At 47.8% G+C, this 25,230-nt stretch overlaps 2 protein-coding genes across 3 annotated transcripts in view; both read right to left on the reverse strand.

Moving 5' to 3' along the window:
• Positions 1–969, reverse strand: part of wnt5b (wingless-type MMTV integration site family, member 5b) — a 139,553-nt gene extending 138,584 nt beyond the window's left edge. The window contains exons 1-2 of the mRNA XM_066667419.1: positions 448–969; positions 6–173 (exon numbers count right to left, since the gene is read on the reverse strand). The gene's annotated coding sequence lies outside the window, so the exon portion shown is untranslated. The remainder of the gene's footprint in view (positions 1–5; positions 174–447) is intronic.
• Positions 970–7,519: 6,550 nt separating this feature from the next.
• The window catches only part of erc1b (ELKS/RAB6-interacting/CAST family member 1b), a 307,858-nt gene continuing 290,147 nt past the window's right edge, over positions 7,520–25,230 (reverse strand). For both annotated transcript variants that reach the window (XM_066667109.1, XM_066667110.1), the window contains one exon: positions 7,520–13,748. In XM_066667109.1, coding sequence (XP_066523206.1) covers positions 13,611–13,748 — 138 coding nt within the window. In that variant the 3' untranslated portion in view covers positions 7,520–13,610. The remainder of the gene's footprint in view (positions 13,749–25,230) is intronic.

Raw genomic sequence — 25,230 nt, forward strand, 5'->3', positions numbered from 1 at the left:
CTTACTTGTTTGTTGATGCGCTGTTGTTCTGTTCCACTTTCCACAAGTTTCTTCTCAAGTTTCTCTCTGGTTTTTCCTCAGGTTCTCGTCAGGTTTCTCCTCAAGGTGCTCCTCACGTTTGTTTATAAGTTTCTCCTCAGTTTTCCCAAAGTTATTCCTTATTTCCTCAATTTCTTAAAAAAAACAATGAAAATATTCTCAGTCCGTTTCTACATTTATTCTCCACTTCAGCTCAGTTTCTTCTCGTTTGTTTTTACGTTTCTCCTCAGGTTTCTACACAAGCTTCTCACGTCCTCAGTTTGTCTACAATTTCTCCTCAGATTTTTACTCTGTCCCATTTGTTTTACCAGTTTCTCCACAAGTTTCTCCTCAGAGTCTCTAGTTTCTGCTCACTTTCTCAAGTTTCTAAACTAATTTCTCTTCAGTTCTCTGTAGGTTTGTACTCACTTTCTCTTTTTTTCAAAAGCTTCCCCACCGTTTCTCTAAAATCTTCCTCTCAGTTTCTCCAAAGGCTTCTAACTTTCTCTAAACGTTTCTCCACGCCTTTTCTCCACGGTTTTTCCGGAGCTGGAGCTGGAGCTGGGAGATGTCACTCTCCTCTTCTCTCCAGCGCAAAGCACAAATTTCACAAACTCCACCTCGGAGAAAACGAGCTCGTGCTCCGAGTCCGGACGCGCCTCCCTCCGCTCGAGACTCTCCGGGTCCGGGCTGCAGTCCACGAGCGCGCGGAGAACAAAGCGGCCGGTGTGGGTGGGTGTTGTGTCGAGGCGCCGCTGCGGTGTCCGCAAACTTTCCCCAAACTCCTCAGGACGCAGAGCAGGTGGTGGGGGAGAAGACCCTCAGGGCTCCGCGCTCATATACACACTGAGTCACACTCGTCCACTCTCCGGAAACTTTGGAAGCAGCAAAGTGTTTCCAAACTCACTCTCTCTCTCTCTCTCTCTCTCTCGCTGATGAACAAAGTCCTCGCGCACACAGAGCTTTGTTGGAGCGCGTGCAGCTCTTTACACTCTCAGGCCTGCCCTCCTCTCAGGGGAGGGAAGGAGGCGCGAGCGGGAGCGCGCATTCCCACTCCACTCACCTACTGGAGTTTCTTCTTCGCTGGGTCAGAACCAAGGCCCCACGGGGGCGCGCATTTGTACTACATCAGGACTGGAATCGCGGGAGCGCGCGCTGCCTCACAATCAGCAGGCCACACACGCGTATTCCTGATCAGTGTTAAGGCCGCGGGAGCGCGCATTCCTAGCGGTATCAGAACGAAGGCCACAGGAGCGGGCACTTTTTTTTTTATGTGTCACTGTTAACAACGCGGGAGCGCGCATTCCCTCGTGCCTGTAACGTTTAGGACTCTAGCTGGGCTACAATGGACACACACACACACACACACACACACACACACAAACCCAGAGTGTGAGTGTGTACAGCAGTGACGCTGACAGTAAAGCGCTCTCTATCAGCCAGGTGTAACCGGATCAGTTCAACAGGTGCAGACTCTAAGACTGTCCACTCACCTGTGAGTCACTGACCACAACTCAACCCCATCCATCACGTCCTGTTCAGCACTGTGCTCTCAGGACCTGCAGCACTGAAGCCTACCATGAGACATAGCATTTAATACACTCCTGAGAGTCACGGTGGAGGTACCCTCAAGGGTGCATATCCAGCACCTTCAGTTATGGAACAAAACTGTACTGTATTCTGTATTAATTATAGATGTTAAAGTTAATTTCATACACCCTTCATCTTTCGTACTTATATTTTGTTGTTTTATTTTGGGCGGCACCGTGGTGAAGCAGGTGGTGTCAGTCACACAGCACCAGGGTCCTAGAGGTTGTGGATTTGAGTCCCGATCCGAGTGACTGTCTGTGAGGAGTGTGGTGTGTTCTCCCTGTGTCTGTGTGGGTTTCCTCCGGGTGACTGTCTGTGAGGAGTGTGGTGTGTTCTCCCTGTGTCTGCGTAGGTTTCCTCCGGGTGACTGTCTGTGATGAGTGTGGTGTGTTCTCTCTGTGTCTGTGTGGGTTTCCTCCGGGTGACTGTCTGTGAGGAGTGTGGTGTGTTCTCCCCGTGTCTGCGTGGGTTTCCTCCGGGTGACTGTCTGTGAGGAGTGTGGTGTGTTCTCCCTGTGTCTGTGTGGGTTTCCTCCGGGTGACTGTCTGTGAGGAGTGTGGTGTGTTCTCCCTGTGTCTGCGTAGGTTTCCTCCGGGTGACTGTCTGTGATGAGTGTGGTGTGTTCTCCCTGTGTCTGCGTGGGTTTCCTCCAGGTGACTGTCTGTGAGGAGTGTGGTGTGATCTCCCTGTCTCTGCATGGGTTTCCTCCGGGTGACTGTCTGTGATGAGTGTGGTGTGTTCTCCCTGTGTCTGCGTGGGTTTCCTCCGGGTGACTGTCTGTGAGGAGTGTGGTGTGTTCTCCCTGTGTCTGCGTAGGTTTCCTCCGGGTGACTGTCTGTGAGGAGTGTGGTGTGTTCTCCCTGTGTCTGCGTGGGTTTCCTCCGGGTGACTGTCTGTGAGGAGTGTGGTGTGTTCTCCCTGTGTCTGCGTAGGTTTCCTCCGGGTGACTGTCTGTGAGGAGTGTGGTGTTTTCTCCCTGTGTCTGCGTGGGTGAGTGAATGTCACCCTGTGAAGGACTGGCGCCCCCTCTAGGGTGTGTTCCCGCCTTGCGCCCAGTGATTCCGGGTAGGCTCTGATCCCACCACCACCCTGAACTGGATAATCGCTTACAGACAATCAATGAAAGAACTTCTATAATGAAATCTTAAAATGTTGCCCTCTCCTGAAGAGGAGAAGGTAATGTAGCTTTAGGAAACACAACTGAACTTTAACACCACTGCTGTTCCTTTAAAGGTTCATTCGCAATGTGTGTACCTTTAGTGACCAGTAATGTACCTGTACTATTCCCTTTCTTCTGAGAATATACAACTCCTATTGTTATTATAACTGCATGGTTTGCTGGAGGTGCCTCCTTGTCCTCATCCCTTTGACACACTCTCTTGAGTATTGTATCTTAACCTTACACAGTTGTAACGTCGTACCTTTAGGGAATGGAATTGTACGCCTACGGGACTACGCCTCTGACCCTGTACTCTGTGCGCTGATGTTCTGCAGCAGTTTCATCAGGATGTGTGGGATGATCAAACACGGACAGGTCCTGGAGGTTTCTGTTACTGAAGCACAGTTCCAGTACCTCTGCCGACATCAGCATTCACAAGCTGTGAACATGCCGTCCCCGTTGTTGCTGACTTGTGTGTGGTTTTCAGAAAGAGGAAGCTCCTGCTCCTCCTCTTGGACGAGGGCAGATGCTTGGCAGCGTGAGGCTCTCTTGGTCGACGGGTGAGGACCGTGCTCACAGCTCCAAGCGATGCCTGTCATGACTTGCTCTGCTGTTATGAGTTTGCATGTTCCTCTGTGTTTGATTGAGTGGTAATGGCCTTGTAATGAGCCCTTCTAGCTCTTTGTAATCCTGTAAATCCGACCAGAAAGGTGCTACTACCATCTCTGTCGACGTACAGACGTGTGCTGCTGCCCAAAGCACCCTGAGGTTCTGATTTTCTCAATTAAATGAAAAGGGAAAGAAGGGTAGCACTACCATCATCATCCACAGAGGTTCCTGGAGATGTCCTGTGACCTGTAAGAAAGCCCAGATTCCCCCTACGTACATTCACAAGGCCATGTTTTCCTTGAAAGTGAAGTCAGTGATGTAGAGAAACTAAAGGAAGCAGAGCTTTTCCCTCATTCCTATGGACAGCCCGTTATTTTAAGTTCTTTTTCACTCTCCTCCCTCCTTTCTCGCAATCAGTGTGTTCTTGGCTGCCATGGCTGAAACCACATCATTTCCACGCCCGCACACACGGTCCTCCTTATCCTCACTCTCTCTCTCTCTCTCACTGTGAAAACCAGACGCAGAAATGCGCTGCTATATATACACACACTTTAAACAGAGAGACCTCTACAGTACACTCCTGTCTGCTCACAGTGCTCCGAAGGGGCCTCGCTGGACGCCAATCAGTGAATGGTTAGTGTGGGCATCTACGAGCTGCAGGCCACTGAGCCCAGAAGCACCCACATGCAGCAGGACTGGATTCAGCCTGAGGTTTCAGAACACAGCGCTCGGCCTCTAACCTTTAACTAGGTTTTAGACAGTCCTCTTGCATTTGAGGTAGAAGACAGTGCACATGAATGTGTATCATTTGTAAGAGTTAAATAAACATCAGACTCTCTCCAGTCACATCAGCGGACCTGTTTTCATCGTTAAACAATGTAAAATAGACAAAATAGGAGCAGAAAATGTACAGAACCGAGCAAAAGAGGTAAACAGGGCTTTTCAGATGGAGAGAGAATGCTGCTGTGGGGTTTGATCCTTGTTGTACTTTGATCAAATCATTCATTAATCGTCTGAAACTGCTTATCCAACTCAGGGCGGCGGTGGTCTGGAGCCTTCCCGGAATCACTGAGCACAAGGCGTGAACACGCCCTGGAGGGGGTGCCAGTCCTTCACAGGGTGACACACACTCACACACTCGCACCTACCGACACTTTTGAGTCTCCAATCCACCTACATACGTGTGTTTTTGGACTTTGGTAGAAAAACCGGAGCACCTGGAGGAAACCCACGCATACACAGGGAGAACACACCACACTCCTCACAGACAGTCACCCGGAGGAAACCCACGCAGACACAGGGAGAACACACCACACTCCTCACAGACAGTCACCCGGAGGAAACCCACGCAGACACAGGGAGAACACACCACACTCCTCACAGACAGTCACCCGGAGGAAACCCACGCAGACACAGGGAGAACACACCACACTCCTCACAGACAGTCACCCAGAGCGGGACCCGAACCCACAACCTCCAAGTCCCTGGAGCTGTGTGACTGTGACACTACCTGCTGCTACACCGTTCCGCCTCAATCAAACCATGTCAGAGACATTTCAGAACAGTGAAGACAGAGAACCGAGTGAACGCGGCAAAAAACCAGAGCTTCTGCTCCTCACTGCTGTGCGCTCGGGGTCGGGGTGAACAGCGAGCGGCTCATTATTATTTAAAGGAACAGGGCTGTTTAGACAAGAGGAGAACGCTGCTGTGGGGTTTGCTACTTTTGGGATTTTGACCAAAGCTTGTCACAGACATTTAATTAAGTCCCAGGTCTGTGTGCCCTTGTGGAAAATAAGGAACAGGGCTAAGCTTTGCCACACCCCTGCTCTTTTAAATCCAAGCCAGGCTGCATTATTTGTTTAAGATTGTCTTTCCCCCACATGCTGTTAGTCTTAACAGCTCTCCTCAGAATCAGTGCAGAACAAAGGAAAATATAAAGCATTGTCACTGTACAGGTTTCATTTCTAGTCCAGGTCAAGGTGATCCACCAATCACTGCTTCCTATATTTATTTGCATTATTTGCATTGTTTTGCTAAATCTAGTGTTACGCCCAGACTTTCAGTCAGTGTGCAACACAACACACTCCACATCTTCAACATTCTCACCTCCTGTGTGTGCTTTCCCCGCCGTTTATTCCCTTTGGCATGCTGTGTGTCATACTGCCCTGTGCTAAATTCTTGCCGTGTTATCAGTGCAGTGATATACTGCACGCCATATAATCCACTGAGAGATGAGTTCCCTGATATGAAGGCTCTTGTGGGTGGGTAAACTGGGGCTGTCTTATCAGCAGCTGATCTAGAGTCAGGGGGTTCACATTGTATATAATCAGGGGTGGAAGGAGGAGGGAGCTCAAGGACACATCAGCAGACCACCTGGATGCTTTCCCTGGTTTGAAAGGCTTATAGGGGCCATTATCATCATCATCACATCTCCACCGAGGAAGAGTGATAGTGCTGCGGAGGGAACAAACACAGGGGACACAACAGAGGCCATGCAGAGGAAGCAGGGGTAAAAAGTTTGTACCCACAGCTTCTAGAAATTCTATCGAAAAACATGAAATAAAAAGAGACAACGGGGTCACACGAACCTTGCAGCACTGGGCTGTGTAGCAGCAGAACTGTGTTTACTGGAGACATTCATTCATTGTCTGTAACCCTTATCCTGTTCAGGGTCGAGGTGGATCCAGAGCCTACCTGGAATCATTGGGCGCAAGGTGGAAACACACCCTGGAGGGTCCAGTCCTTCACAGGGCGACACACACTCACACATTCACCTATGGACCCTTTTTTTTTTCTTTTTTGCCGCAAATCCACGTACGGGCGGCACGGTGGCGCAGGGTCCTGGAGGTTGTGGGCTCGAGTCCCGCTCTGGGTGACTGTCTGTAAGGAGTCTGGTGGGTTCTCCCTGTGTCTGTGTGGGTTTCCTCCGGGTGACTGTCTGTGAGGAGTGGGGTGTGTTCTCTCTGTGTCTGCGTGGGTTTCCTCCGGGTGACTGTCTGTGAGGAGTGTGGTGTGTTCTCCCTGTGTCTGCGTGGGTTTCCTCTGGGTGACAGTCTGTGAGGTGTGTGGTGTGTTCTCTCTGTGTCTGCGTGGGTTTCATCCGGGTGACTGTGTGTGAGGAGTGTGGTGTGTTCTCCCCGTGTCTGTGTGGGTTTCCTCCGGGTGACTGTCTGTGAGGAGTGTGGTGTGTTCTCCCTGTGTCAGCGTGGGTTTCCTCCGGGTGACTGTCTGTGAGGAGTGGGGTGTGTTCTCCCTGTGTCCGCGTGGGTTTCCTCCGGGTGACTGTCTGTGAGCAGTGTGGTGTGTTCTCTCTGTGTCTGCATGGGTTTCGTCCGGGTGACTGTCTGTGAGGAGTGTGGTGTGTTCTCTCTGTGTCTGCATGGGTTTCGTCTTGGTGACTGTCTGTGAGGAGTGTGGTGTGTTCTCCCTGTGTCTGTGTGGGTTTCCTCCAGGTGACTGTCTGTGAGGAGTGTGGCACCTACCAATGTGTATTTTTGGGCTGTGGGAGGAAACCCACGCGGACACAGGGAGAACACACCACACTCCTCACAGACAGTCCCTGAGCGGGAGTCGAACCCACAACCTTCAGGTCCCTGGAGCTGTGTGACTGCGACAGTGCCACTCTCATTGGAGTCATAACCTTTGTTATGTGTGTTGCACTGGTAGAAGTGGATCAGACACAGCAATGCTGCTGGACTTTTTAAACCATGTGTCCAGTCACTGGTTCACGCAGTAGATGTAAAGTAAGAGAACAATGCACTACTCAAATAATTCCCTTTCAGAAAAGTATCCTTTACAGTCTTGCTACATCTGCTGACATTAAAATACACCGGGAAAATAAGAGCAGCCACTAAATACAAATGTAATTCAATCTAAATTTATAATAACTGTACAGTAAAATAGCACTGAATCATGGGACTACATTGTGTAAAAATACATCCAGGCTGGCGAGGGTTAAACACAGAGGAAGGGCCCCACATGAGGGAGTAGTGAGATAAGACATCGCCGAGGGGAGGACAGTGGTCCCTGATGAATGCGAGGCCGTAATCTTCAGCGCGATGTTGTGTAGCTGTGTTTATTTGATGGTATGGTGACCCCACAACAGAAGACACAGAGAGACAAGGCTGATAATGAAGTGTTTATATATATACAAAGGCAAAAAGATGAATACAATACTCCTTTCCCTCTGCTGTTCCTTATTTTACAGAAATCCAGCGTTTTCACAAAGGGAGAAAAGGCAGTAAGTTTCTCTTCAACTCGAAAAACAACCACAGAAAAGAGAAGGAGAAAGAAAAAAGGAGACCAGGTTTGTAACTGAAGTTTATTCTTTATTTTCTGCATTAAATTAAAGTGGATGGGGCGAGCCCCCTCCGTGACTGTGCCTCTGTGTGCTGGAGAAAACAGCGAGAGCTGGTAGAAGAGACGGGCTCCCGCTGTGACGGAAGGCAGGGTCTGCAGGGGTCTTGCAGAAAGAGAAGAGCCGAGCGTACGGGAACCTGAACGGTGTGATCGATAACTCTGAAGCCAAACATACCCTTATAACACACACACACACACACACAAGGATATTCCTCCCTCCCACTAAGAGGCAGGTTTTGTAAAATTGATGTGGTGCAGAAAGTGCACTCGGACTCTGCCTTTTTGGTTAACAGTCGAGCAAACCATTAAACTGAGATCAGTACTTATTTTAGCATGCGCCTGTGATTACAGGTGAGAGATTAGGTCCAGGATTATATTGCATCTCTACTCTAGGTCATAAAAAACAAGCCCTATTTAATACGAATTTAAATCTCACTGCATTTCAGCTGCAGGAAAATAGGTCCAACACAGTCAGGCTTGGTGAGCGCAATAGACTCTGCACGTCTTTGGTTTGACCTTCGTGACCACTGTGTAATGTAACAGCACAGAAATGCAGTGTAACGGATGAGTGGGTCGTTTTGGTTAAACTCTGGCTGCTGACGGAGGAGCAGTTTCTAACACTAGCTGGCACCCATCCGTTCAGTCAGACAGAAACTGGCCCGATCTTTCAGCAGATGGTTAACGTGGCTTCTTCCCGTAAACCCATCAAACGGAACCGGGTAAATAACGATGACTGAAGATGAGTGAATACAGAACGGACTACTGACCGGCAAACGACTGACCACAGTGCTGTGAGGTCACGGCCTCAGGATCATCGCAAAAACACTCTAGAGAGCACAGTCATGGAGGGATGCCTTACCCCTGATAGAAAGACACACATGGTTCTCCACATCGCAGTCAGAGTCACACACGTATCAACAGGCTGCAAAAGAAAGACAAGATAAAAAGAAACCATGAATGTAAGAAGAATAAGAATCTAAATTCGAGTACATAGCGACAGAACATGATCAACCACACGGCAATGACTTCGGGAATCTTTGTGTTAACAGCTTTTGATTTGACACTTAGAAAGTATTTCAGAGACACACGTTAGTTTTCGATTTGCGTTAAAGAAATCGGGCAGACGGTGGCCATTTTGTTCAGATGGACATCTTCCCTCCCTTTGGACACTGTGCAAAATCAGAGTTCAATTACATTTATCTCCCTCCATCAACTGTTTACAAATACAGATATGTGTAGAGGTGTGTGTGTGTGTGTGTGTGTGTATACTTGAAACGGATCCAGACTGAGATTTCTGGCAGTGTTCTCGCAGCTGTCTAAAGCACCTCTAATCCACACTCTGAAAGCAAAGCAATAGCAAATAAATCTGATGCTCAAAGGCTAGCGCTGACAGTCCAGTACAGCTCACATCGACAGTAGGGTCCCGCTTCTTCCTTTTAATGACACAGGCCTAGGTTAAGGTTTAGGACTCAGAAAAGCTAAGATCTGTGCATTTCCATGTGTTCTAGGTCCAACAGATTCATGGGTTCATCCACCTCAGCCCAGTGCAGAGCAATAAACAACTGACACGACAGGACGTTCGGTTCCATCGGGGCTAAGCCCACTCCACCTCCGACCAGCTGCAGTGAGAGCAGTGACCGTAATAAACGTCCAAACTGGGATATGATGCGATGTCTCGATGTTAGAGGCCTACTTCAGCAACTCCTATCTGCTGCGTCTGTGACTCACGGCCGATTACTTCCTCCTCTGTTTAGAAAGGAGTAGAACGCTTGCTAACTCCACGGATGCTGATTTCAGGCTGTAAACATGCGTTATTGTGAAATACACCCATTGCAAAAAGTGTAAAAGTGTGTGTAAATAAAGCAGATGGATGTATATAATTCATTCTGTCAGTGACAAGGGGCTGGTTAGTGTGTGGCTCCTGTGTTTGAGTCACATGCGGAGACCTGTCTTTATGGAGTCTAACAGAATGCGAAAGTGGGTGGCTTTTATTGTGTGTACGTTTTGAGCAACTACAAAGAGGCAGTGGGTAAAAACACCATATTTTTGCTTAAAAAATGGACAGAGTTGACAGATTGTAAACAGATTTGAGAGAGTTACGTTCCTGGCTATTAATCGAGGTGAGCGTACCCGAGCGGGGAACTGAACCCTGCTCTTCCGTGCTGATGCCAGCGGTGTTCCCTGCACTCTCCACCAACCACCGATCATAATCCTGAAGATCTAAACCTTTAGGTGGTGTTATATTTCTCTGTACGGCTAATTCCAGATGAACCTAGTCCCAGTTTCTATAATTGTTTACACGACCCTGTATCCGCTTTGGCAGATACTAACTCTGGAATCCGATCACAGCTCCCATTTTCCCTTATCCCCATTCCGGAGCGTCTCTACTAAAGCCGTGCCTCGGCAGCGAAACCGCACGGTCGCCTACAGACAGGTCTCGGCCTCCTCATGATGACTGGCGTGCAGTGAGTGGACATTAGTCTGGGACAGGGTGCAGAAGCCAGGGCAGTGATGTTTGCTCCTCAGGAGACTCCCCACAGAGGGAGTCATCCAAAGCCTGCAGGGAATTTCCACACTGCTCCTCTCCCCTGTGTGATTAGCTCGGCCCAAAACCCGCAATCACACAAATACCAGAGCAGGAGAGACAGTGTGAATCACTACCTCTGACACATGGATTGACGGACACACACACACACACACACACACACACACACACACACACACACACACACAGAGAGCTATTCTCTTTCACTCTCTCGTCTGTTCCTGGTTATCACTGCTTTTTTTTTTGTTGTGTTTGTGAATTCTCAGAGATATTTTAAATCGAATGGAGGCAGGGAGAGCAGAGTTAAAACCCCGGATCCTCAAGATCATAAATCCTTAGGATGTGTGTGTGTGTGTGTGTGTGTAAGAGTAAGCATGTGTGTGAGAAGCCTGTGTTTAGTCTAAGCTCAGATATTCAGCTGCAGCCTTGATAGCTGAGCCCCATATTTCAGAGACCCCAGAGTGCCAAGCCAAAACTCTGTACAGTGTATACATGTGGAAGAGGCAGTAAGACAAGAGAGAGAGAGACAGACAGAGGAGTGCGGGGTGGGGAGGGGATAGGTGAGCATTCACTGTAGCCATTTGTGATCTCAGGACAGACCTTCATGACCTGCCCTTGCTTAAGGAGCCACATTAGGAGCCTTTACAGCAGGATAAAAAGCCATAAAATAATTTATGGACATGCCATGTAGTCACTGTAATAAAACCTCTGGTGCCAAGGGTGAGAATGGCACGCGAATGGGCGTTTCTGAGATATTACCAACATAAAGAGAGGGACTATGACCACACACCACACCATTAAACACTGGCTCAAGGAAGATCTTCCTGCCCTTTGGATCATTCAATACACTAACCATCGCATCAGGCAGCTCAGGGCTTACAGCAGTTTATAATTAGTGTCAATCAGTGGAGAAGACATGGCGAAAGACAAGCTGCGGGCTTTGTGTGACTCAGGCTAAGTGGCCGGTCTGGGTCTGAGTAAACCACCACCGGCACCATGACTTAGCCTCGTCTTTTATCCGTCTGTGAACTAGGGGCTAATGACATTTTAACACAGAATGTCTTTAATATTTATGACTGATTCGCAATAACGTATAAACTACAGGGATTTTAAGAAAAAGGGGTTTACCCCTGTTTTAATTCGGTCACCTTAAAGAAACACTAGGTAGTATTTTTGTGTTAAGGTCACAGCTTTATAATCATTGCCGTGCTCCACTGAGCTGTAACAGGGAGAACAGAGCCTCTGCCCTTGCGTATTTGAGCTCAGCACCACAGAAACTGCACTGTGTAACTTTTGGAGATGGGTCAGAGACCTCCCAACACCAGATCTTACCTAGTGTTCCTTTAAACGTCTACCAAGCCATTGTGAACGTTGCTATTAGCCGATAAATAATATAAAATTAAAGTATTTTCCTGTTTTTTGACACATTTCAATGATCACAATTGTGTATCTGAGGCAGCACTGAAAATACTGCTTTAATCTGAGTCACAGAGGACACAGGTGCATGCTTTTTCACACTTAGACTGCCTCTTCATTGTACGCGCTATTATTTCTACCCACGTGCCGATGAGTCTGTTTCTACAGTAGGTTTTAGAAGGTGCTGGACTCCTTACGGACACAGGTGAGCGCAGTGTTTGAAGTGAAGGACATTAGAAACAGTGTAAAGTAACATTAGCCCAGCTCACCTTGTCAAACTCATCAAACTAATCCCAGTGTGTGTTGCCTTTGATGGCATGGCAGTGTGTGTCTTCAAAAGTACAAGGAGATAACAGATTTCCAGGCCATTTTCCGGCTTATCAGAGGATGAGCAACAGTTCAGCTACAGCTATGACCTCCACGCTCAGAAACAAGGGAGGGGTGGTGTAAGACAGGCAAGAAAACAAGGAGGAAGGCTACGCCTAGTGTCATCCACAGACAAGCAATCAGCTCTGGATTTTAAAGCAATGGCAAAAACAGGCAGGTCATGAGGCAATAGTTAACAAGGCTACATCTTATCGCGCTGATGTTCGGACCTCGAAGAGGACTGCAGATAGAGACCCATATAATCATAAACTATGATCCGTGCGACAAAAGGGGGTCCCAGTTTGAGAGAGGGAGAGAAAACAGAGATAATCTCAAAGATAGAGACGTCATATCACACGCCGACCAGCCTCACCATGACCCCGTCGCCGCCCGAGCCGAGGAAAGGGAGCAAGGGAACCAATAAACTTCTTTACTGCCTAAATATAGTCACGCTGTTGTAGCCCTCGCCCTGGCAACTGTAGAAATACAACCACAACAATCAACAAAAATAAAACACAAACCCTTTGCGAACCCCGAGTTTCCTGTGTGCGACGGGCTGTTAGACAATAAAAACATAATTTACCTACGTCAGAACGATATAAAGACAGCTATAGAGAGAGCTTTTGTGTCGATGACCATGCACCTCCTGTACTTCCTTAACATCAGAGCCTCGATCACGAAAGGGACAAACGGTAGCAGCATCGAGCCTACAAAACCAGCGCCGAATCTTCGCCCCTGCTCTTGTAGACAAACAATCAACAGCATGGACGACGCTATCCCACGTCTCAGGGAATTCAGGGCGGGACGTGGGTTAGAAATCTAAGCTGAGTGCGACCTGAAGTGTTGAAGGAAGCTGTGATGGAAGCGTGGAAGTGAAAGTGACCGTCTGCTCTAAAGTCTAATGATTCCTCTGCGTAACAGATCCAAAATTAAAGTGACATCGAGAGGTGTAACAAAAAGGACAAGGACATGTGAATTGTGTTCAGAAAGACCCTGTGTGTGTAAGCTCTCCACCACATGTGCGGATTTATGAGGCCTGAGGCAGGTTAAGCCCGAAGAGAGCTCGTCTCCAGGCGGGGGCACGATTTTTGATATACTGCTAGTTAACGAGCTTCTCCTTTAATACCGCACCTAATCCTGTTTATCTAAGCCTCTTCCTCCATGTGTTTGTGTGTGTGCGTACACTGTAAACACATTTGGTAAACCAGCAGATGAAAGGACAGAAAGTGGGTGGTGATGGACAGAGTGAGGGGAAGAGAGAGAGAGAGAGAGAGAGCTCCGGTCCAGGTGCTGATGCTGACCCCCACGAGTGCTGTTCAGCAGGCCCCGGCACTTCTGCGAACGGATGCACTCCCCCTTTACACTCTGCTTATTCCTGTCCTTCCTGTCTGCTCTTTGAAGGTGTGTGTGTGTGTGTGTGGATGTGCACTGGTGTCCTTGAGCTTTTATAGGCGGTGGGTAGTTAGGGAAAGCCAGTGAGAGGAGGCAGGTTTGGCTTTGGTGATGAGTTTTTCCAGGAGAGCTGGTTAGGTCTGGGGCCTGCGGCGGTCAGCATGACTCTTCCAGTGCGTTGACCACCTGCTCCAGGATGTCGGGGCAGTGGTCTGCGATCTGCTGCAGGACAGAGTTGGCGTACTCCTGAAGCTCAGCGCTCTCCCTCTCGCAGTGCTCCAGCTCTGACTCCAGCTGCAGGGGGGAGACAGTGGGAGGTCAGCGTCAGTCCATTCAGTTCATACAGTTCACACAAGACTGGAGTATTCTGACATTTTGTTATACTCCTCATGGACAACATGAAAACAAAGGTTAAATACATATAAAACAATCTGCACATGTATCAAATTCACATAAAAACAAATGGACAAAATTCATACAACTGTCGGTTGTGAACGACTAATCTGATTGGACGAGAGATGTCCCTTGAGTGCTGATACACAGTATTACCACACTGGGACTTTTCACTGACATGTATCACTCCACTTTACAGGTGTGTCCTATTAAACATTCATTCATTGTCTGTAAGCGCTTATCAAATTCAGGGTTGCGGTGGGTCCGGAGCCTACCTGGAATCACTGGGCGCAAGGCGGGAACCCTGTAGGGGGAGCTAGTCTTTCACAGGGTGACACACACTTACACAATTTTGAGCCGCCAATCCACCTACCAACGTGTTTTTTGAAGCGTGGGAGGAAATCAGAGCACCCGGAGGAAACCCACGCAGACACAGAGAGAACACACCACACTCCCCACAGACAGTCACCCGGAGGAAACCCACGCAGACACATGGAGAACACACCACACTCCCCACAGACAGTCACCCGGAGGAAACCCACTAGACTTCACATCTACAGCAGGGCACAGATCGCTCTGTCTCTCTTTCTCCCACAGAGCCACCCCCCTGTTCAAAGACTGGCCTGCGCTAACATAGACCTACACAAAGGACAACATTTGTGTGTTACTCAGCCTCAGTCCTCAGCGAGTCCAGATTTAATTATGTAATAAATACATAATTAAACAAAGAAATCATAATGTGTTGGTCCTTATTACTTTTAGTAATAAGAGCAGTATCACCCTGCAGGTGGCGCGTGGCTTCGCGCCTACGACTGGACTTCTGATACTCAGTAACAGCGCCACCTGCAGGGTGATAGAGTTTAAAAAGCATGTACTGAAAGTTCAGCGCTTGATTCAATGAGATCAATGAGAAAGAACTCTAAGGTCAGGAGATCTTTCCTTTATTCTCTCAGGTTAGACACATTCTATTATATTCAGTGTAAAATTAAATTGACCACCACTACGCTCATCGTCTACGGGTGAGGACTCCCTCAGCTACTCCAAACATCCCCTTTAATGGGGTAAAACTTGATCAATTATCCACACTTTCACTTCGTACTTTCCCTCTCCTATTATTTTGCAGTCACCGCTAATGACTGGGAGTTCTAAGGGTTAAGTTGAAATCTGTGCCCTGATGAAGCTGCTACTAGGAGGTAGCGACACGTTTTTGGTGCTGTTGAGTTCATAACTCTGTTAATTAGGGACCAGCAGCTCTGGGGTGGTGTGTCAGGGAGGAAGATTTTAAAGGCAAGGCTTAATAAAGCAAAATCCAGCTGGGTCACGGAAACACAAGACGAGGTGCGCGCCCAAACAGAGGAAGAGACTCTGTGCTGAGAGCATGTGTTTAAATAAAGAGCAGAGGTGCAAATGAGTGCGAGAGAGTGAGAATTCACGGAGGTGTGAAGCAGCAGTCAGCCAGGTGAGGTTAACCTTCCCCTTCCACTTGCCCCAAATGGAGAGACGGAAAACACACTCCACACACACACATCCACTCAGGTTCTGCCTGCCTTCCAGTTAACACAGCTATTAAAATCCTGCTGGAATGGATCACCTCCACAAAGTGCCTCTTTTTAAGTCATTATAGAGAAAGTCCTCTCATGGAATTCATTCGAAGGGTTTAATTTTCCGCTCATTAAAAGAAAGTTACACTAAAAAGGGGGTTTAAGGGTTTTACAGCACCTCAGGATAATGATAATCACAGGTGGGGTTATCTTTACTGCAGAGATCCTTTTTCCACCCTGTTTATGTGAAGAGTAAGGTCCAGGAGGGAAGAGAGTGGACAGCAGGGTGATGGGCCAAGCTGATCAGGAAACATGGAGCTGGAACAGCAGGTGCCTCTTAATTCACGCGTACACAAACAAACCCCCGAGGAAAGCCAAGAGACGATGTAAATGATCACTGGTCCCTCTGAGAAAACAGGGCTTAAGAACTTGAAGGAGGAACTGGGATGTGTTCAGTCTGTAGTTGGACACATCTATACACCATCTATATGCTCTATAGGGGTGGCACGGTGGTGCAGCAGGTAGGTGTCACAGTCACACAGGGTCCTGGAGGTTGTGGGTTCGAGTCCCGCTCCGGGTGACTGTCTGTGAAGAGTGTGGTGTGTTCTCCCTGTGTCTGTGTGGGTTTCCTCCGGGTGACTGTCTGTGAGGAGTGTGGTGTGTTGGGAGGTGGATTGGCGACTCGAAATGTGTGTGTGTGTTGCCGTGTGCACTCTATAAATCTAACTTACATATATGTATTTACTTATGTGTGTACATATTACACACTGGTCCAGTTGGTGGTCCCCACAACGTTATCATAACATTTTAAGGTGAAGACGTTTTAAGACTGGGTTTTAAGATTAGGCTTAAGCTAGTAGTATTCATGGAAAAAGAAATGATAAACTCCACAAAATGAATAGAAGTCTATGTAATGTCCCCGCTATCCACAGATACAAGACTGTGTGTGTGCGTGTGTGTGTGTGTGTAGCCTCTTCGCTCCTTGCTTAAGCTGTCACCGCTAATGACTGTGACTTCTAAGGGTTAAGTAAAATCTGTGCTCTGATGAAGCTGCTACTGTTAACTGGGAGTTAACAACAAGTTGTAGTGCTGCTGAGTTCATAACTCTGTTAATTAGGGACCGCCAGCTCTGGGGTGGTGCATCAGAGAGGAATATTTTTTAACGTAACTCCGCAGTTTTCCTTCTAAAGTATGGAGTACAGTGGTGCACCCGGGTCACAGAAACTAAAAAAATATAATGTAGTGAGAAAACTGGACCCCTAAACTTACTGCTACCATTACAGAACCCAGAGGACCATCAGAACTGTCACCAGAAGGATTTCGTCTTTGAGAGATACAGGACTCACAGCTGTGGGTCTGAAAGGTCTCTCAAGAAGCTGAGAAAAGGAAACATATAAAAGATTAAGATGTATAAATCAAACCAATCTGCTGATGTCAGACCAGCCTCAGAAGGGGCAGAAGGTTTATAAAAGGTCGATTTAAAGGCCCGTTTATATTTCTTCGTTGACATGAAGCAGGAGCCCTACGCCGTTGTGAGCGTTTTTACTTCTGCATCGCTCTGCAGTTACACCATCACACCACTAGGGCTGACTCGTAAACACCTTCCTCTACACTCTGTAGTACACAATATACGTAGTGGTGTAGTACAGTGGCGGATGCTGGTCTTTCATGGAGGGGAAGCTCAATTTCGGCCTACATCATAAAATGTGTCCTTTTTAAGAAAATGATCTGTGACCCTGTCGTACCAACAAGGCGTCTTTTCCAGGGACTTGACTAGTGTCCTCTCAATGGCCAGCAGAGCTAGGCTGCTTAAACGGCCTTGGCCCATGTGAAGTGTGTCCGCCTGTGCTCCCACGGATCTTTACACCAAAGGATCGCTGATTCGCTCATTTCGCTGTCAATCAAAAAGGGATTCAGCCTCAGACAGATCATCCAATCATCATGCAGAAGCTGAGCGTCCGGGCCGGCCGAGGCCAGCCCACTGCCCCATAGACCCCCAGAGACGCTGAGCGTCCGATGGGCGGGACAAAGCCCAGCATTTATCCAATGGCTCGTCTCGTTTCGCTGCTTCGCAATTGAACTCTGTGGACACTCAGCGTCTGTTTAAAGCACTGTGAAGCTGCGGGAATGATTGAGAGGAAAGCCGCGTCTTTACCAGTGATAAGAAGCTGATTCTGAACAAAAGTTGAGCGCGTTGTAGTGCATGTTTCTTCAATGACATGTACACACAACAGTATATATTTGATCACTTATTTTTTGACATTTTAGGGGAAGCTGAGCTACCCTTGCAGTCTTAGAGCAATCGCCGCTGGTGTAGTAGTATTAGGTTTAGAAACCTTTAAAGTGCACTATTTAGGGAGGAGGTCGTTGTTTGGGACCGAGCAGAATTATATGAGGTGCCAGGAAAGAAGAGATGTGTCGAGTTTAGCATCAACACGTTGCCTACAGCGTAGGTTCGACGCAAAAGTATAAATTAGGCTTGAGCTACTGCCTGAGGTTATCCAGTTTTTTTCCTGAAAATCACAGCCAACACTGTACACTGTATGCTGTCCAGCTCCACCAGCCTGGCCTTTCAGACCTGCAGCGAAGGTGAGAGCCTCCCCTTTAGCTCTTTAGCCCATTTGTCTGTACTGTGAGGCCCAGAGCCAGTCTAGATCCTCCCTGTGCTTCAGTTCCCCACTGTCTGCTCTTAATGGAGCCTGGAAAGGCAGCATGCTCTGCCCGACTGCACCCCTCCACCTCACACGGGGCACCATATATCAGCCCTAGACGAGCCTCATTAACCCTCCTCATATGACTCAATACTCTCTTTCTCCATCTCGCCTGCTCCTCTCTTTCGTCTCTTTATTTTCTCAAGGCAGATGTGTCAGGTCCCAGGCTCCCAAGGGGGTCGTCAGATGTGACGAGGCCTAAAGCACAAGGCTAAATCTGGGCTATGCCATACACCTGGAACTCATGTGCTGTGGAGCATAGGACGCTAGGCTTCATCAGATTCAGATTCCAGGGTTTGACCTGCCTGGCTTGCTCCGTGATGCTTTCCTTGCAGTATCGATGGCAGGTGTGTGGCTTCTTTCCAGTGAAAATAGTTTGATAAGTGTAACTACTTAATATCCTTGCTTTTGATCACTCATATCCTGATGCTGCTGCTCTCAGAACTGGGTGCCTGGCCCACTTCCGTCTCCGTCTTATCTTCCCCGAAGGATTCAATGCTTCCCCCTCTCCATGTTGCCATGAAAGCCCGATATGGAAAGACTTTCCTAGGCATATCTGTCGCAGACCTCCCCCTGGAGCCTGACTTAGCATTAGCGCTAGCTCTGTGTGAATCAGGAACGGGAGCTCGTCACCCTCGGCGCTGCCTGTTTGCCCTGCAGTTGTACAAACACAGGCCTGACAACTAGCTCTGTCCATCCCACACGAACCACGACGTTTTGTTTTATTTTATTTTTTTAAATTATGAAAAGGCGACGCTGTCCAAGCTTACATAAGAGCGCACATAAAAGAGGTGTATTTTATGAAGTATGAATATGACCTCTCGTTATTGTTACAGATGTCTTCATCATTAACCTTGTTAAATTTGACAGTTTTGCACTGGAGGGGCCAAAGAAAACAGTTCTGTGGTCTTATTGCAAAATATTGGCGGCTGACGAGCTGCAGGCTTTGGACGACTAGCCCTCGTTTAAATTTGAACAGCCATTTAAAAGTGTGGAACAGCACTGGAAAGAGACAAGCCAGCTTTGGAAAGAAAGGAGGGATTGACCTGAAGGCAGTCGTGGTCTAATGGTTAGAGGAGCTGGAGTGGGGATGGATGGTTGCTGGTTCGACCCCCGTGACTGGCAGGAAAACTGGGGGAGGGGAGCGGGGTGGACAGCACTGTCCTCCTCCCTCAATCCGTGGCTGACGCACCTAAGGGCAAGGCACCTAACCCCCAACTGCTCCTTGAGCGCCGGGGATTCACTGGACTGGGGCAGTACACACACACACACACACACACACACACACAGAGGCCACGGATGGATCAAATGTGGTAGACATTACACTACATTAGATGTGTGTGTGTGTGTGTATGAGGTCAAACATATGCAGCCATAGCTTAAGGCTTAAAGGAAAACTGAAAGGTCACTGCCCTAGTGCACAACAGTGTGTGTTTACTGCTATGAACGGGTTAAATGCAGAAGCACTGGTCGACTAATGACATTCACAAGCAATTTAAACCTCTATTTATTATGTGATTAACTGACCAGAGCATTGAGGCCAATTGCAGCACAGCTGTGTGTCGTCAGATGGCAATCTACTGGCCATTTTGTGGACGCTGATTAAGAATTGTAAGTAAAAGACTCATTCATTCCAAGATCAATGCCATAAATCTAAAATCTGAACAGCACAAAGTGACTAAAGCTCTCTGGCCTGACCAGAGTCTACCAGGGTGGGGAACTGCTGCTTCTTCCCACTTTACAATGTGTGTTTAGCAAAAATCCTCTGTAAAAACAGAGCAGTAAAGATAACATTTAAAGCTTTAGATAAAGAGGAGGTATCTGTCTCACTATCTGTCTCCAAACTGGTTTCCTCTCTCAGCCTTGACCTAAAAATGGGAGAGGAGAGCGGGAGAGAGAATGGGCAGGGAGATGGGAAAGAGAGGAGAGCAGAGAATGTTTTCCCTGTGCATTAGACTCTGTTATCACTGTCGATTGCTATCTGGTGTTATCACACCTTCACCGCGGGGTCCTCTCTGAGCTGCACAGCTGCAGATAAACCGCCGCTGGATTAATGAGGGCAGGAAGAGCTCCGCCAGAGGAAGATCCAGCGGCAGAGCTGGGCCACATCTCTCTAACACCTAGACACACACATGTACACAAATAAAAACAGGACTCTCTAACTCTTCAGCTTCTCCTTGTTCTGTTGACCATGCGGGAGCACAACGTATTGTCACAACATGTTGTGCTGGTGTAGAGTGGATCAGACACAGCAGTGCTGCTAGAGTTTTTAAACCCCTCAGTGTCTGGACTGAGAACAGTCCACCGACCAAAAACATCCAGCTGACAGCGTCCTGTGTCAGTGATGAAGGACTAGAGGACGAGCGACACACACTGTGCAGCGACAGATGAGCTACTGTCTCTGACTCTACATCTACAAGGTGGACCAACGAGGGAGGAGTGTCTCACAGAGTGGACAGAGAGTGGACACAGGGTTTAAAAACTCCAGCAGCACTGCTGTGTCTGATCCACTCTACACCAGCACAACACACACAAACAATAAGTGACAGATTCTATAGTGGAGTGTGGAAGAGGTACTACATCCTACACAAGTTTAAACTGAGCTTAACCCACAGCTGTGATGTCATTCTCAGTAACATTCCCCCCCAGTCATGAGCAACAGATGAGCACAGGTCACTGGGTGAGTGCTGAAGTTCTGAATCAATGACTCTGAGATGATAAAGGATCACACACTGTATGACAACACACACTTCCTCTGCCAACATTTTACGACACGCGGGTTTCCATCCGCTCTTAAACCTTCGGGCCCCGCGTTGCTCATCACACATTTCACCTCTGCCCCTCTGCATCACTCCTCTTGGTATTGACTTACAACTGCTCTTCCACCTCATGGCCTTTCATGCCCCTAGAGAGTGAAGGTGAAGAAGACGGGGAGAATGAAAGAGGAAGAGAGAGAGAGAGAGAGAGAGAGAGAGAGAGGGGGAGAAAATAAAAAAAAGGCTGAGGGGCTGAGTGCTCCCCTGGCTGTGTGGTTAAGTCACAGGATCAAGATGGAGGCTGCAATCGGGTCTGGCCTTGGCTCGGTCCAGACTGAGATTTCATCAGTGCCAGTAAGGGGAGAGAGACAGAAGGAGGGAGGAGGAGAGAGAGACAGAGGGAGGGGGAGAGAGAGAGAAGGGGAAACTGAGGGGCTAGGTCTAGATCTGCTAAAGCAATCAAGCCCCTTTTCAATAAATCTGCATAAAGGGAAAAAAGACAACGGGCCGTGTTATAACGGAGTATTTTGAAAGCAAACAATGTTTCTTTGAGCAGGAAGTGGTGCTTTCACAGAGGCAAATTAAAGAGTCGCTCTCATTTTGGGGCGCCCGCCTGCATAAACTGCTTGTTTAAAGAATATCCCTCAAAAACATTTGGGTCCCCCCCCCATCCCCTCAACCCCCTGGCAATAAAACTGAGATGAGGTCACTTTTCTCGTTCTGTTGAAATCCCCTCTCCCGGAGCTCTAACCCTTCTCACTGGAGTTCCCTCACCGCTCTGCCCTGCCCAGCCTGTCCCCACTGAGCGCTCCACTGCCCCAACTCTCCAAGGCTGGGCCAGGACTGGGGTGAAGTTATGGGTCAAGGTTTCAGATGAGCATCTGAATGACCACAGCATGGAAGGGTTGGGGTTAGAGGTGGGCAGAAAATACACTGCAAGGATCATAAAGCCGTAAAGAACAATTTACAGTGCCGAGAACTAGAGAGAAACAACAACAAGTCGTGTATAATAATTTTCGCATACTGGCCCTATCCCCTGGAGATGCCTCAGCCTTTGGAGCCCAGGAAACCCTAGAGATCACACCTGGCCTCGCTCTCTGGGCGGGTAGAACAGCACACGCTTCCCTCTGTTACTGCCCACGGTGCCAACTACACAGGCATCTAACAGCTGATGTGACGGATCAGGCTTGGCCGTGTGTCTAGGAGGAAGCATGTGGTCTCCTCAACCCTCTGTAGGCTGACGGCAATCAGGGGAGACTCAGTGACATGGTGGAACCGGGTGGAGCCTAATAATTTGGAAGACGATTTGGGAAAAAACATGGGTTAAATACACTGGAATAAATTTTAAAAAATAATGCAACGCAGCGAACAGTGACTCTGTGGCACTCTTATTTTATTTATTTATTTTCTATAAACTGTGAGATAATTGTGATTAAAAATACATAGATGTGACCATCAGAAAAATTCTGAAAAGAAGTCAGCTTTTGAACAGCTCTTTCTTTCTTTTGCGATGCAATTCATTCATTATCTATAACCCTTATCCAGTTCAGGGTTGCGGTGGGTCCAGAGCCTACCTGGAATCATTGGGCGCAAGGTGGGAATACACCCTGGAGGGGGCGCCAGTCCTTCACAGGGCAACACACACACACATTCACTCACACACTCTGACACTTTTTTGAGTCACCTATCCACCTACCAGCGTGTGTTTTTGGACTGTGGGAGGAAACCGGAGCACCCGGAGGAAACCCACGCAGACACAAAATAAAATAAGTTTTAAAGCATTTTTGTGTAACGTATAACTGTAATTCAAACTCAAATAGGGCAATGACAATTAAACATGTTTGAAAACGGAAGGCGAGATCCTTTATTTATTTATTTATGAGCTCTGTTTTCGGGGATGATATTGAATCCAAGAGTTCAGGTTTTAGACGATTTAAAGATACTGATTTCAATGTCAGTAATCCATTTTTAGGTTTATTTCTTGAATATTATGACAATTGTCATTTTTAATCCTATGCAGCAGTTTGAAGATGGGAGGATGTTTGAGTTTGGAATTACAATTATATGTCACACCAAAATGCTTTAAAACTTATTTGTATACTCAATGCTCCCCGGACAATGGGGATGGCTGCCCTCCTCTAGTGCCCCAGCCCCTATTGCACTAGTGTGTGTGTGTGTGTTCACAGCCCCTAGTGCACTAGCGTGTGTGTGTGTGTGTGTTCACAGCCTCTAGTGCACTAGTGTGTGTGTGTATGTTCACAGCCCATAGTGCACTGGTGTGTGTGTGTGTTCACAGCCCCTAATGCACTTGTGTGTATGTGTGTGTTCACAGCCCCTAATGCACTTGTGTGTGTGTGTTTACAGCCCCTAGTGCACTAGTGTGTGTGTTAACAGCCCCTAGTGCTCTCGTGTGTGTGTGTGTGTTCACAGCCCCTAGTGCTCTAGTGTGTGTGTGTGTGTTCACAGCCCCTAGTGCTCTAGTGTGTGTGTGTGTGTGTTCACAGCCCCTAGTGCACTAGTGTGTGTGTTCACAGCCCCTAGTGCTCTAGCGTGTGTGTTCACTGCCCCTAGTGCTCTAGTGTGTGTGTGTTCACAGCCCCTAGTGCTCTAGTGTGTGTGTGTTCACAGCTCCTAGTGCACTAGCGTGTGTATGTTCACAGCCCATAGTGCACTAGTGTGTGTATTCACAGCCCCTAGTGCACTAGTGTGTGTGTGTTCACAGGCCCTAATGCACTTGTGTGTGTGTGTGTTCACAGCCCCTAGTGCACTATTGTGTGTGTGTGTGTTCACAGCCCCTATTGCACTAGTGTGTGTGGGTTCACAGTCCCTAGTGCACTAGTGTGTGTGTTCATTGCCACAGATGGGTTAAATGCGGAAGACACATTTCGTTGTACGTAGTACAATGACAAATAATTGCACCTTATTATTATTATTAATAAAGCTTGGTACTTTAGTAGATTAATATTTGTGAGAATGTTAGTTTGTGAATTTAAAGTTGTATCTTGTCTGTGGTTATTCTATTGTGGTCTTTCATTTGTTAAAAGCTGAGCACAATAAAAAAGTGAATTCCTAGCGACGCTGCTCTGATGTGGCAGTAAAGCACTGGCTTTGTCAACAACAAATTAAAAGCTGTGCTGCAGAGCGTATGTTACGAAAATCCATTTAAATATGTGTATGTTGTATTTTGGGCTGAATGCTCACATACAGACCGAGTTAAACTTTACAGAACTCTTAAGCGGCTCAAACTGAAGTCACATTTTCCGTTCCAGTAACGACTAAGTGTACGGTGACGTATATTTTAGGAAAAAGACTGCATGTGTAAACGATGCTATATATGGCCCTACGTTTCTTTCTGGGCTCTTCCTAAGTCTCTTAACCTGTGATATGGCCATTGCACATCCGTCCACTCTGCACCTTTCACAAACACCGTGGGGGGTCTGGAGCCTGTTCAAGCTCATGACGAGGTCTTCCCAAAGCGGATGGACGCTTCCTAAGCTTAAGAGCCAGAAGCCTTTGTGGCTTTTTTAAAGAGCCACTTAGAGATAGATCTCTCTCTCTGGCTCTTTACTCCGTCCTATATTTTTAAATTATGCAACTGATGGTGGTGATCTCACTTGGAGGACACTCCCTTGAGTGTGGACCTAACCAATCGCACTGTGCACTGGAGGCCGTGTCTGTTTCTCACAGAAACAACCGCAATTGATTGGAGAAACCCCAGTAGCGAGTCGTGGGCAGATCTGTGCGGCCCATCAGTCAGTTTAATTGAGATTCAGTGAGCGTTCACTGACCAAAACTCAGAGCAGTGTGTTTGTGTGATTGTGAGTAAGGGGACCTCTGAATGTAGTGGGAGTACACTACTACCAGCACAATATGTGTGTGTGTGTGTGTGTGTGGTAAATCTGATCAAAACCAGTTTGAAAACTTAAGCGCTCCCTCCCACCACAGGCTGATGAAAGCTCAGTTTTGGTTTTCTGCTGCTCAGATATTTTAAAGGGTCCCCCTCACTGTAAACAGTGACTGAGACTGTTGTGCCTGAGGGTCTTCAGAGCCGTGTGGAGATCAGAGAGCTGTAGACACCACTCCTCCATTTGCTTCTGGCTAAGAAAGCTCCTCGAGTGTCTCTTTATGATCTCCTTTATATTGCTTTGCAGCTTCCTGACTGAATAACTCATCATAAACTGGACTGTGTGAACACCGCTGACTGAAAGCGATGATGCGGAGCCCCCTCGCCAATCACCAGCCTCTCAGTCGACAGAACCCGAAAGAGACTTCCCCACGCTGTTAGTGAGGAGGTGCCAGCTCTTTAAAGAGACTTAACAGGCCACTAAACATGTGTAAAAATCCCTCTCTCAACCATTGAGGTTTGTAAAAGTCT

Source organism: Hoplias malabaricus, chromosome 4, assembly GCF_029633855.1.
Source record: "Hoplias malabaricus isolate fHopMal1 chromosome 4, fHopMal1.hap1, whole genome shotgun sequence".
Classification (NCBI taxonomy): Eukaryota; Metazoa; Chordata; class Actinopteri; order Characiformes; family Erythrinidae; genus Hoplias; species Hoplias malabaricus.